Raw genomic sequence first — 14,332 nt, 5'->3', positions numbered from 1 at the left:
CTAAGCTGATTGCTTTATAATTCTGTCTGTCTGAATGCCACAGATTCATTTTAATGAAACTTGTTGAATACCTATCTTGTTTTGTTTTCCTTTTCATGTACAGATATTACTACTATGAAACCATACAATGGAAATATTCGGGTTTCTCTGCTGCACAATTCACAAAAACTGCTCTATTAGCCTAGGCTTTTTTTAATGTATTTCTCAGACTACAATTAATAATGTAGGAACTGCAATTATTAACTGACAAACTGTAAATTTAGCCCAACATGTTTTGAATCCCTGCTTGGAGTCACTGCTACATCTGAGAGAAATATTTAAGCTTACCTGTTTCTCCAAGAAAATCAAGAATGCAAATGTATATCCTTTCAAAGTCTGCTGTAGTGAATGTAGCGACAGTAGTCGAGTTTTCACAAGCTTGAAAAGTTTTGAAAGAGCGATAGTTTCCTTACCAGCAGCAACAACAACGGAATGAGTAATCTCCATCTCCAGTATGTAAGTGCGACCCACTTCATAATAGTATAGAATACTCAGCTGATTCGGAATCGATATGTCACAGGTAACTTCAGCATTAGGTGTGTGAAGACATCTGCGCAGTGTTCTATGTGGACTGTGATGCTGCTGGAAAATGTCCATATAAAACAATAACAAACAATGCAAAAAAATGTTTAAACAATATTTTTTGTGAACTACTTTACTATGACATGATGATTCCAATGGACATCTCAGGACTTGCTCACTAATAATACTCGCTAAAAATGGCCTGGATAACATAGCAGCTCAGCGGGTCACTTAAATTGTCTTTGTATTTTTGTTTCAAGCACAAAACTGATGCATGCTGGCAAGAAGCCAGCATGACGTTGAAGCTGCCTCGTTTCGCAACTCCGGATTCGAAATTGCCGGTCCACCTTAAATCGGTTGCGTTCCTTGCGCATCCTTGCGCGTGATGTGCTTCCAAAAGCACATGTGATCTACGGCTCAAAGGAGAAATTGAACGATGATGGTAATGTGACAAAATTTGAATTTCGATTTTTAATTGAGGCTATGTTCACTAAGCATGTATTTTAAAGGAATATGGAAAGATCAAAGGGTGGCTTCAGGTTGAGTAGGACACTTAAGCCTAATTTATACTTAGTCGCACGACCCTTGCGACAAGTGTCAAAAATGACGTATTTTCAACGAGAAAAAGTATCGCATTTCGTTATGTCACCAGGGGTGTAGTGCTGTAAGACCACACTGGAGCACTTATTTTCAATAGTAAAAAAAAATTCTCGTTTTAAAATGATCAACACATTGTCAATGCACCAAATAAAAAGAATAAATTATATTAGGCCTATATCCCTCGACTAATAAATTGTGTTATGAATGATTTTATAGGGTTTTTCATTCATGTTAACCCCACAGATAGGCCTACACCCAGGATAACGATTTGACAGCTATTGAAAGACATTTTTGCAAGTCTGGTAAATAATCTGCAGCATCGGATGTTTACCACTTCTCTTTAAAGCTGAGCAAATCAAGCACAATCGGAGTCCAACTATAGTGCTTTGATCAGCAACATTAAAGTTACAGAGAGTGGTAACTGGCCAGACACTATCCCTCCAGGATTCGGAGAACAGGAAATCAAAACTCTGCCGGTGATTCAGGCTTCCACGCACGGCCCCGATTAATGTTTATCGAGATTTCCTTGAAAGCTCATTCTTGCGCTGCACACCAAACCAATGGGTTTCCACCATGATTTCAAGTACTTGTGTAAGAGTTACTTTAGCATTACTGGCATGAGGGCAAAGGCACAATGACCAGATGTGGTCACATTCAAAAGGAAGAAGCCCACTTCTATTTGCTAAGTTACCATTTAAATTACATGGGTCAAGTTCACAATTGACCTGTCCTGTGTGTGTGTGACCATGTGTTTTTTATAACATGCACAGGAGTGGATGGACCATAAAAAGACTTTTCAACTGCAAACACACCCCTTTTTGCATCCACACACTGAGACACAAGAAATCGGTCCTTTGAAATTGACTCGACATAATCCATGAGTCTTCTTCTTGAATTAGTTCTCAGATTTTGACCTTGAGAATGTATTTGTACATTGGTGTTGAGACTTAATTTCTCTTTGATAAAGATTACTTTTTACAGATCAGGGGAAATGAAATTTATGGGCTCTGCTTTCACTCCAAATTATGCCAGTTTACACATGGGTTATTTTGAGCAGAATTTTATTTACAGCAAATCTAAAAAAAAAACTTCTTTCAAAAAATCATAGTGGTAATGATATTTGGATAATATTTTGTGCCTTTTCCAAGGAACCCCAGCAGAGCACAGCTTTATCGATTTCCATCTTATTTAAATGCCATTAAATCCTGACCTTAAGTTGTCCTCTGAATATGATTCCAGAAGGTTTCAGTTTTTAGCCATGTGGATTGGAACCCATGAGGGGGTAACTCAAAATGGCTTTTTCTAATTAAATGCAGACTGGGGCATGTGGTTCTATTGAAGATGAGCGTTTAAAATCACATGGAATATGGAGTTAGCTTGTTTCAATGCATGATGGTGATGGGCCTGATTGAGCTGAACCCACATATTTTGCTGAGAAAAGATTATTTCCCCACTATCATTGCCTAATTGTGAATTATGATAATCAAACATTAAATGTAAATTTGAATTATGTATTGTCTTCACACTAACAAACTATCATGCCCCACCCCCTCCCCCATTTTCCTTAATAATTCATCAACAGCAAGTCATTTTTGTCCAGTAATTTTTTGCTGTGCGACTGCTCCCATTAAATTGTTAAATCCATCATGTTCACATTTTCTGCTATAAATTAGGATGACTCAAGACATGAGGAGAACAGAGATAACTGAGGACAATGGTGCATCCTGGGTAACTGATGTACAGGATGTAAGAGGAGATACACAGTTAATTTATTAACATGTTCTGCAAATCCAATTAGCGTATTGTCACCATCTTCTGAACCATCAAAGCAGGCAGATTCTAAGCAATTACAGATGACACTCATATAAATCACAATTGATTACTCCAAAATAAGTGTCGGTCCCCACCCTGACCACTCAATTTGTAAAGTTTGGTCAGAAGATTTACAAAGCCAAAGACACAAGTAATGGACGGTAGGAAACACTCAGTGCTCAGTTCATGTATACTGTCTAAAATGAGTAATAGAGCACACAGTAATATGAGGATATGAACAGTATTCAGCTTACAAAGATACAGTACTCTCCCCTGGTCCTGTATGGAAATTGTATCTCTGCACAAATGTTACATATGCCTTTTGGCAAGAGTGATGAGTGACAGTTTGCTTGCCTGGCAGTGGCGCCAGGAAAATTAGTCTCTCTTAGAGGAAAAGGTTGTGGCACCGCCAAGGCTTTCAATGACCAAAGAAGACCAGGCTGAGGCACTGAATATACGATCAAGATGTGTTCAGTGGGACGATACAGAGGACCAGGAGGAGCTGCTCTGTCCAGAATTTGAAAGCCCAGCACATTCTCAAAACACATTCTTTTGAGACATTTCTTAAAAAGATGGATGAAAGAAAGTTCAAAGTTAAAGCTTCCCATTTGTAGGTGTGTTGTGTTTGTAGGTTTTATTTGTACTCCTTTATATTATAATTTCCTTCAACATACTTTTTTTATTACACAGGCTTAAATAAGTTTGGTGTAGGATAATTCAAATTCCTGCACTAATTTCAAATAAATCATAGACGTTTCTACACACATACGGATCTGGACTGTCATGAAAAAGTGTCAATTTTGTTTAAACTTTAAGTTTTGCAAAAAAACTTAGTTTTGCTCAGTAAACGTGTACTGGATTACATAGTTTTGAGTGTGATTATTTGGAAATGCTACAGTAAAATTTCACCCAAATGGGGGGGGGGGGGGGTAATCCCAGACCTCTTCGGTCATGAACAAGTGTCAAACATCTGAGACCTTTATAATCTAGCGAGAAATTCCAATCAGATTTCTCTCTTCCCCCCCCCCCCCCCCAATAAACCTGTAATGATTACATGGACACTTTTTAAGTGGGATCATTTGAAAATGCTACAGTAAAACTTCACCCAAATCAGTTCAGTGCTACTCCAGGTCCTCTTCAGTCTTAATCAAGTGTCAAAAGTTTGAGACCTTTAAATTTCAATCCGAACACTGGAGACTGGAGAACTATCCAAGCGGCAGGCAAACAGTGCTAGAGAAACACAAAGAGCAAGCAGAGACTAAGGCTGAACAAGCAACTTAAATACACAGCAAGACAGGCGGTAACGATAAACTAATGAACAGACACGCGCAAAATGAGGCGAGACGCTAATACAATACTGAGGACTAAATAGGGGAAACACATGACGGGGAACACTTGGGACAGGGAGCGAGCGGCCTCTGGTGGTGAGAAGGCAGTACTGCGACAGATTGGTGACGTCAGTGGGTTGTAGACTTGAGGCAGATATTGCATTTAAGGACAAGGCAACCAAATATTAGACTTTATTGTTTTGATTCACTTTTAAGTTCATCTATTAACTTAGTTTTGCACAGCTGATCATGGGGAACTCAACACAAAAACAGCCTTTTCTGTAAAATGGTAAAAATTATACATGTAAATACCATGGAATAAAAACTGATTGTACTTTTTCCACATATTCACTTTTTGATCTCAAATCTGAATGCATTTAGTATGTAGCAAAAATAGTTAATTTCACTCCTCTGTTCCCATACTCTTGGTGGGCACTGCATATAACTAAGTTTTTGTCACCTAACCAAGCCAGTTGTCCTCTCGGTGATAGGAAAGATCAAGGTTTGTTGTTCCAGGGTTTATGCCAGGGGTGCACAACACGGGCCATTCCATTTCAGGATTTTGCACCAACTTCTGCCCTAAATTATTTAATTAGCAGAATCGTATCTTGTGTTGACATTTGTATGACAGCCACAGATTGCGAGTGCATCCGAAAGGTTTTACTGTGCTCAATTACACGAGTGAACAAGTGTAGGTTTTAGAGCTGTCAGATAACTAAAGCTGAGGCAATTGGATGGAACAAAAACCAGCACGCAGACTGACCCTCCAGGACTGGAGTTGTGCACCCGTTTTATGCTGAGGTTGAAGGGGGACCACACCCTGCAGTTGCATCTCCTAGGCTCTGGAACAATCTTCCTTTGAATATTAGAACAGCTGAGCCAGCGTCCTCTTTTAAAACCAACCTTAAAGTACCCCTCCAGATTTCTTTTACAACATTAAATATTCTTTATTGAATAATGTGTTTAATATGGTTTCTCTGCCAAAAAAGTTCAATAAACTACCAAAAATAGCATCTCCAGACCTTTACCCTCATTGAGAATGAGGGAATATATGAATGGGGTTCAGAAAGCAGACATCCGTAAAATGTGCGCTACAAACACAGATTCTCTCTATGCTGTCAGGTCATTCATCCCATTTTTGTTTTAGAATGGGCTCCTTTGGTAACGAGTGGAACAAGGTTCCAACATCAGGATTGCATCCTAAAACTGCAGTCAACACACCAACTGTCACAACGTCACTGTTAGCTTTCTGCGTGTTAAGGTTTCAATTTACCACACCTCTCTAGTGCATATCTTTGCATAGTGGACCATGATAGGTTCGACATATGTGACATCACAAATTTTGCTTGTACGTGTACGTTTCCAGATTTCAGGGAAGCATGGAGAAGCTCTTCGTCTTCAGTGGAAAAATGTAAAAAAGTTCAGCTCAAAAATCAATCTGTATACTAGTAGTCATTCTTCCAAGAGGAGTTAACGATTACAGAAAAAACACATTTGAGTGAAGGGGGTCTTTAAGACTCACAGAATAGCTGCTTATATCCTTTAATCCAGTTTTTTTTTTCTCATTTCTTTTTCTACTTTTGCCTGTCGCAATTACTTTTTAGGATCACAATACAGCTATAACTTAAACATTGTGTTTTATTCTGATGTGTTTAAATATAAATATATTATTCTCTCCGTCCAAACGAGAGCAGTCAATGAAAGCACGTGATTGGCTGTGCTTGATAGTGGCCCGTCTGTTTGAGCCACTGGGGCTTGCCAGCATCTCAGGCGTAGGCACATCATATGTCTGACACAAAGACCGCCAGACACAGGCTCACCAGCACCGTCTCCAACAAAGCCTCCGTTCTTCTCCGTCAGTGAAGAAACACTCCCATTCACCGTAACTGTAGCAAGTATCACAACACATCCCATTTTCTTTTGTTTCAGAAAGTAACAGTCAGTCCTTGTGCTTCTGCATTTTTACAACCGCAAACAAAATCTGTGCTTTCTACAATAACAGCATGAGGTGGGTGGCAAGCATATCCTCATGATAAAGGCCTTGCACCTGTATAAACTCCAACGGGTGCAGCTGTTAAGTCTACAGTATTGGGGGGTAATACTGTGAGGACACCTGCCTTGCCTGTCGCTTGTAGTTTTGACTGAATGTGTCTGACCCAACCCACCCCCCACCTCCACCCCCATCCTTGTGAAAATGTAGACATTGTAGTCCTGTGTTTTGAGTTACACCATATTCACGGTACAGTGTATGCATTTTCTGTTGCAGAGAGTCCTGGACTTTGATGCAGCTGCACAGCCTCATGGGTTCATTTTCAATAATGAAGCTGGATTCAAGCACTATAAAAAGGCCACAGCTGAGCTCTCCTGTTTTGGAGGAAAATGGAGGTCATGGTGAAGCAAGAGCTAGAGGTCAAGGAGTGAGAGCAAGAGGAGGAAGAGGAGGATGAGGACGAGGAAGGAAAGTTGTCTCAGGTCAGGGCCATATTGGTTGACCATGTGCTCAACCATGGATTGAGTATGAGGGAGGCTGGGCAGAGAGTTCAGCCCAACCTGAACCGCTACACGGTTGCATCTATCATCTGTACATTCAGAAATGAGAACCGGTAAGTTACCTACTATCTACACTATACTACTGCTCTTTATGTATGTGTACTGTAGTATACTGCAGTCCGACATATCAGTAGGCCTATGTTACTCAGTGATTGTTGACCAATGTTACAGTAATGTCACTTCATATTGAAAAAAATAAATTATTTTAGCTTACTGTAACCAATCGTATCATATTTTTGGATCTTCTGCAGAACTGAGAGATGACCAGGCCATGGTGGAAGATACCGGCTGTTCACACCAGAACAGGAGACCGCTATTGTGAACATGGTGCTGGCAAACAATACCATTAGACTCTGAGAAATCCAGAATCACATAATTGCAAACAACTCAATATTCAATAACATTCACCAGGTTAGGTCTACATTGGACCGTGTATTACAGCGCAACCAAATCCGGATGAAACAGGTCTACAGGGTGCCATTTGAACGAAACTCAGAGAGGGTTAAAGAACAGGGCTATGAATATGTGCAAGTAAGTACTATACTGTGAATTTACGATCATATCAGCACTGTATAGACACATTATAGTACTGTAATCCAGTGTATTGTGCTTCACCATATTGACTGCTCGAGGTCTATTTCTCATATTGTCTTGTTGTCTGTTTCAGAGTCTTGGAGCTGGATGCCGCTGCAATTCAGCACGTTTATATTTATATTGATGAGGCTGGCTTTAACCTAGCCAAAAGAAGGGGACGGGGACGGAATGAGTGCATTATGTAGTAACCTACATGTATTCACATCTTAACACTGAATCATTTAAGTTTAATAAAAAACCATTAAACTGGGGTTAGCCCTGTTTAAATGAAGCGTGCAGTTTTTTCAGTCCCCCATCTATAGTGACCCATTGACAGAGGCACTTCAGATCAAAGCATTAAACAAACTTTTCTCCAATTTATAGTCATAAGACACTGAGGATACACGTCTGGCCAACTCTAGCTATGATAAAGGCTTGTCCATTAACATGCACCACCACCCACATCCTCTCTTCCTCGGTCTTTGTTTTCCAGTGCTTGACAACAAACCTTTTGTGTGAACCATGACAACCAGCATCTCCATGACAATACTAATGAAAGAATGAAAGATGAAAACCCCTGATTATACGATGACATGTTCAACAATCAGAAACAAAGTAAACAGAACAAACGGTAAGACAGTGGAGGGCAGACATCATCTTATTGATTTCACTGAGTAAATCACGATTTGGGGAGTCCTTGACAGGAGAAGATGGGTCCTCTTTGGGAATGGTAATAAATATAAGGCTAGTAAACTGTACATCCAGAAACAAATCATTAATGTAAATAGTAATCTGTCATCTAAAATGTTCTGTACATGAAATATAATCACATATTTGATTATATGGCATATGCGTTATATACCAAGCCATCATGCACTTCACTTAGCACGTCACTAAACTATGAAGCTATGTAACAGGAAAAATTGTATTCACCTTTTGTGTTTTAAAAACCATGCACATAACCACCTGTTCTGCCCTATGGATAAACCTAAAATTTCACTTCAATTTTTTTTACACCTATATTTTTTAGGTTGTCTCAACTGAAATGTTTCAAGTTTGTTTAAATGAACCTAAAATTTTCACCCGATTCAAATTCATTCAAATGAACCTAAAAACGTTCAATTGAGAAGACCCAAAAAAAAATAAAAATAAAAATAAAAAAAGATAGGTGAAACAAAACTGATGCAAACCCAATGAAACACTTTTTCAGAAAGTAAGGCTGTAACGTCGCACCACTTCAGGGAATACAAAGAAGGGGTGCACGTGAGCCCCCCGATAACAGAGCAGGGTTCACGCTCCAGCAGCCATCTGACCAGCGCAGTGAGCAGCGCGGTGTCGCCTCAGTCCGGCCACACAGCTGCTGACCGCTCCATTGGTCAGTGAGCCTGGCTGATGTCCCGGAGGCTGCTCCCAGCCATCTCCATATAAACCCCCCTCGCCTGCTGTTCCTCCATGTCAGTGCCTGTCCTGGAAATAAGCATCCTCGCAGCTTCTCCGCAGCGGTAAGAAAACTCTCTCCTCTCTACTTCAGTACATTATCTCTGTCTTGAGTGCATTGTTTTATGTTTTTGCTACAGCTTGTTTAGAATGAGTTTGATTATATATTAATGACATTTATTAACAGGTTATTCACCCTGTTATTCGGATGTAATAAAACATGCATATCCATTTATAAATGATAACAAATGAGATAAGAGATATAATATCTTTCCTGTTTTGGTGATCAGTTGTTAACAGTGTGTTAATTGTAAACAATGTGCCACTTATTTAAATGTGGAACACATTTCAAGGAACGGTATTGTATGGGCCAGTGGAGAATTCCAATGAATTGGGGTTCATGGACAATTTGCCAAGTGAAATTTGTGATCACATGATAGCTGTGCATATCATACTCAGGGTGGTGCTTCAAATGCCTATTTAGCAAGCTTTAAATGATAGTTTTGCAATGTTGAGTAACACACACAATTTGTAATAAAACAATGTGGTTTAAGTCCAGCTTTTATTAAAGACTATTTTTTAAAATACATTTTGGTTTCACCATGTTAATATTACAGCACTTTTTATATGTAGCCCCCACTTCAGTGCACCATAATGTTTGGGACAAATGGCTTCACAGGTGTTTGATTGATCAGGTGTTTCCAATGGCTTCCTTACTGCAGGTATGACAGTTATCGGTGTCTAGTCTCAATTCTAGGCTTCTGCATTTACATTTAGAGTCTGTTATTTATGTTTGCCAACACAAGGACCAGAGTTGTGCCAATGAGTTTGAGAAATAAGAAGAAAATAAAAGTCAGTGACATAGGTCAAACTTTTGGCTTAACAAAATCAACTGTTTGGAACATAAGAAAAAGAGCACTGTTGAGCTCAGTAATCACAAAGGGCCTGGTAGGCCAAGAAAGACCAAGGAATTTGTTTAACACCCCTTTGTTTCTTTGAGAGTTAAACAATCTTTGTGCCACAACATTACCATACACCGAACTCGAACAAAATATAATTTGTTTTAACTTTTCAGTGTTAAATATTGGTGCCTTCGCTCATTGAGTTGGTCCCATGGGATACCTGATTGGACAACGAAGGCAGTCCATCGTCCAAGGACCACATACCTGTCCGTCAACGATGGGGAATGGCTGCCATAAATTCTGCTTATCCTGACAGGCTGTAACACACATCTGTCATCTCAGGGCCTAGGATGGCTGCTGTTCCTAGGCCCTCCCCATTGTTGTGAAAGTCAGGGTTGCACTACACTTTTTTGTCAGAGGGTGGTTCACCCTTAAGTTCAATTGGAGGCATACCCCCAATCTGCCATAAGTTCGGCAATATATCCAGTTACCTCATGCCTAGTCCGACATGCCAATGAATACATTCAGTTCCCCATAACACCTGCCAGCCAAGAACAGGTAAGACAGTGTGGCCAACTTTGGCTTGATGGGGGTTCTCGGTGACTTTGCGTGCACGTGCGCGCAACTTCACTCCTCAGCAGAGAACGCTCGTATTTATGTGAACAGTAAGGAAGCCCACTCCGTAAACGTCCAGGTGGTTTGCGATGGAAGTTACCCATGCATTTTAAAATTATCATGGATAAAGCCATGGGTCCTTTATTTAGGCTAACTCCTACAGTTTCCCAGCCCCCTGGAGGGATGGATGCCAATGCCTATCCAATAAAGACATGAGCTGGTCTGTGTCATCAGAGGTAAATCTGGCTTTTTGCAGTCTTGCTAATTCCACCAAGGTGCACACGCAGGTGGCTTTTAAAAGGGAATCAGAGATGATTCCAGTATAGTACCTGAGGAACGCTTTGGAATACCACTTATGCCCTCAGGTGACATAACCAGGTAACTCAGTTCAGTTGTGTGACACTTTCTGCATAATGGAAGAACACCTGCTGGAGAGAAAAGTGCACCCTGGATTCAGTCTCCTTTGGTCAAGGTGCCTATGTATTCTTTAGTATCCTGTACATTTGGAGGTGTTTACGTCATGTGTAACTTGTTTAACTGACATTGCTTAATCATTAAAGTGTTAATAGAAAAAAAATGTTGGTCACAAAGATAAAAAAATAAATTAGGATAAGACTACAACAGTAGTTAAGGTAGTGTGTGTGCTACACATGGGGATGTCCAATTTGTTTTGAAAATTCATGGCTTGGACGGTGAGTATATCATCCGTTGAGGATCTAATGAAGTGCAGAGGGCTGAATGGTTTTCATTGATTAAAAGCCTTGGTTTAAGTGATAAATGAAATATTAAAATCCATTATTAGAAACTGGAAGCCAGTGCACTGAGACCAAGTTGGGTGTTACATGAGAGCTCTTGTTTACCACATCAAGGTAGTACTTAGGGCAGTACACATGGCTCTAGTTGTCATGGTTCTGTGTTCCTGTCTGTGTTTTCCCTGTTAGGCCGCCAGATGGCGGCACTTCTGTTTTGTGTCCTGCTCCCCCTGTGTAATTGTATGATTGTTTTCAATTGTCCCATTATTGGTTCTTGGTTGTCTTGTTTTCCCTTCCCTCTCTGTGGCCTGATCGTTCATGGTGCCCTCCTGTGTCTCATCAGTGTCTGTTCTATTTAAGTTTCCCTCTTCCTTGACTCAGGTGCTGGATCCTTGGTTATGTCTGGTTGTGTTTGTGCATAAGCCTCTACTCGTACCTGCTCCATGTGTTCCTGCCCATGTTCTGGTTTCCTTGTGTTTTTGGATTTTCTGAATTTTTCTTTGTTCCTGTGTTGTTTTGAAGTTTTCCTCCGTTTGTTGAGAGTTGCCCTGCGAGGCTTTTGGTTCCCTTTTGTTCCCTTGTTTAAGTAAAATCTTTTGTTCTTATCATTTGGAGTTTTGCATTTTTCCCCCTCTGCGTTTGGGTCCAAACCCCCCACGCATCCTGACACTAGTAATACTACCTATTATTAATGCAAACAAGAGTGAATGAGAGGTCTTTATGCTCTAATATTTTAACAACCAGTACTGAACTCAGAACTTTAATGATTGTTAAATTGTTGATTGTTCGTATGAATTACAACAGGGGAACTAGTGACAGACATTACTGCATATATTTACCTAATGTTAGCTAAATCTAGGTTTTTGGAGGTGTTAAGGCCTTAGGTTAACAAAGGAGCAAAGGTGGATGAGCTTGCTAACTTACCTATCTTACTAAGAGTGGAACATGATCTCTAGTTTCAAGGTCGCACTCAGACACTATTCAAGTTGGGGGCTACATGAAAAGGCTGAAGCTGCTTGCTAAATATTTTAGGACAGACGTTGATTCCACTGCTGCAGTTCTTCAGCTGTAGGCCACTGAGCCCTGATGCTTAAATAAACCCCTGCTTTCGGAATGTTTTTGAAAGATTTACACATTCAGAGCAATCGGTTTTTCCTGTTAATGGTTTAAAAAGGTTTAATTCATTTATGGTAAATAGGTGTGATATAAATCAGTTTTATATATCCTGAAAATGCCAGGTTTCCATGATGTATTCCTTACACACAGGCACACCTAATATGAAATATTGGTGTTCTTTTAATTTGTCATCTTTGCATTGCAGGTTAAAAATGACTGATTTAGAGAATTCCCTGGAAACCATAATTGAAGTATTCCACAAATATGCAGAGAAAGAAGGAGACAAGAACAAACTGAAGAAGAGTGAACTGAAAGACCTGATCAACAATGAGCTGTCAGCATTTTTAGGGGTGAGGCAAGAAACAATGGATACATTACATTTAACTACAAAACACAGGTCCAATAAGGTACAATAGTCATTATGCAACAGTTATCCATAGCCATGAACAAGTCCTGTTCACACAGTAAGCATGGGCCTGGTCAGATAATAATGACAAGTCAAACTAGAATGAGGCATGACAACAAGATATGAAAGAGCTACAACATCAAGACAACGATACAAGTGCAATAATAAGTGCTGATTGAACATACAAGTGTAACATGAAAGCGCTAGAAGATCAGGATAGGATACAAATGAGAAGAATGATGCTTGATTGGGAGTGCCCTGCAGAGTAGGGGGTATCATCATACTGATTATATATCTTCATATCCTCCCACAGTTATGTCTTTCTGAATAAAAACTCTCCTGCTTCACCATCAGCATGTGAAAGACCAGGCCACGATGGACAGTCTGATGGAGACCCTGGACACGGATGGAGATTCGGAGTGCGACTTCCAGGAGTTCATGACCTTCATCACCATGGTAATCATCTGCTGCCATGACTTCTTTGAACACCATGAAGACGAGTAGGCCTCAGCTAAAAGGCATTGAAACGAAACACTTCCTACTTTAACAAGTTTAAAAATTAAGCTTTGCAACATACTGAGTTAGCAAGTATGGTGGTGTCAGTCAATTGATGGTAGCTTGCCTCAGCTCAGCTATTTAGACTGCCCCAGCCAGACCCTTTCACTTTCATATCAGACACAGAGCTGAACACCAACAGAACCTGCTGGATTCAGGCAAATTATCAAACCTCTACTTAAAGGGATGGAATGAGTTTTACATTTCATATTCAGTATAGTTCAGAGGAGATCAGATCTCTTTCCCCTGTACAGAGGTCTCGGATGGCCCAGGCAGAGCACTGATTTGAGCCAGGTCCTGATTAGTAGCTGATCAGTTGTCTATATTCAGGCACCACACTCACACTGTACTGTGTCCGGGAAGTGAAAACACAAACACTGCATACATCCCCCACCTGTGGACTTACTGAAACAGCACGACAATGGCAGGCCAATGATACTGGGTAGAATTCAGATATTTCAGCTTGTAGCTTATGTACTCTGAAAAAAAAAAGATAGTGTTCAAACTGAAACATGATTACGTCCAAAATAGACATCACATGGAGAAACCCACACGCAACAGTAATAACCAACTACTCAATGAGCAGAGAAAAAAAAAAGTATGAGCTTTTCTATAAAATGTATGTTGTTATGTACTTGATTGTCAACCCAGCTGGCAAGCAAAGATCTGTGATGTTATAATTTTATTTAATGGCAGCTGGTATGAAAAACAGTTATGATGCTTTGCAAGTGTTGCTTTGTAATTATGCCAATGAATAAAATACACCATTAAAATGCATACTGCCTTGTGTCTGTATTACAACAATGTACTATATGAAATGTCATCTCATCCATCCAATAATATATACATATGTATGTATACTTAAGAAACATACATATTGCTGGTTCCAGTCGAGTAATTTGATTGGACAAGAGGCATTCCATGAGCGCTGATATACAGTACAACTGCACTGGAACTTCTTACTGCAACATACCACTCCACTTAGTTTACATTCAATAGGCCTATTTCACAAGATGGTGACCAAAACCGGATGTAGGAGTGAAATATCTCTGAACTAAGTTTTGTACTACCGTTACTATTTTGTGACATGCTGTTTGTGCTGTACTTGTTCTAATAAAGATTTAT

The 14,332-nt window shown here is 39.9% G+C and overlaps 1 protein-coding gene across 2 annotated transcripts; it reads left to right on the top strand.

The window, feature by feature from the left end:
* Window positions 1-8,757: 8,757 nt before the first annotated feature.
* LOC118213785 (protein S100-B-like) lies at window positions 8,758-13,984 on the top strand. 2 transcript variants are annotated; one of them, XM_035392945.1, is made up of 3 exons: window positions 8,758-8,926; window positions 12,452-12,596; window positions 13,007-13,984. In XM_035392945.1, the coding sequence occupies exons 1-3, from the start codon at window positions 8,877-8,879 to the stop codon at window positions 13,154-13,156; spliced, it is 345 nt and encodes a 114-aa protein (XP_035248836.1). In that variant the 5' UTR covers window positions 8,758-8,876; the 3' UTR covers window positions 13,157-13,984. The 2 variants fall into 2 exon arrangements, with proteins under 2 accessions (XP_035248836.1, XP_035248837.1); XM_035392946.1 differs by having other exon boundaries at window positions 8,775-8,914; window positions 12,451-12,596.
* Window positions 13,985-14,332: the final 348 nt, after the last annotated feature.

This window comes from Anguilla anguilla, chromosome 15, assembly GCF_013347855.1.
Source record: "Anguilla anguilla isolate fAngAng1 chromosome 15, fAngAng1.pri, whole genome shotgun sequence".
NCBI lineage: Eukaryota > Metazoa > Chordata > Actinopteri > Anguilliformes > Anguillidae > Anguilla > Anguilla anguilla.
The sequence above is the reverse complement of the archived record's forward strand: the minus strand, read 5'-3'. Positions and strand labels throughout refer to the sequence as shown.

What these genes read in the sequence shown, in the direction of transcription:
- LOC118213785 (XM_035392945.1), top strand. Translation starts at nt 8,877, where the DNA reads ATGTCAGTGCCTGTCCTGGAAATAAGCATCCTCGCAGCTTCTCCGCAG. An exon ending in CTCGCAGCTTCTCCGCAGCG is followed by an intron (nt 8,927 to 12,451) that starts GTAAGAAAACTC and finishes TTTGCATTGCAG; the next exon opens with GTTAAAAATGACTGATTTAG. An exon ending in AGCTGTCAGCATTTTTAGGG is followed by an intron (nt 12,597 to 13,006) that starts GTGAGGCAAGAA and finishes CTTCACCATCAG; the next exon opens with CATGTGAAAGACCAGGCCAC.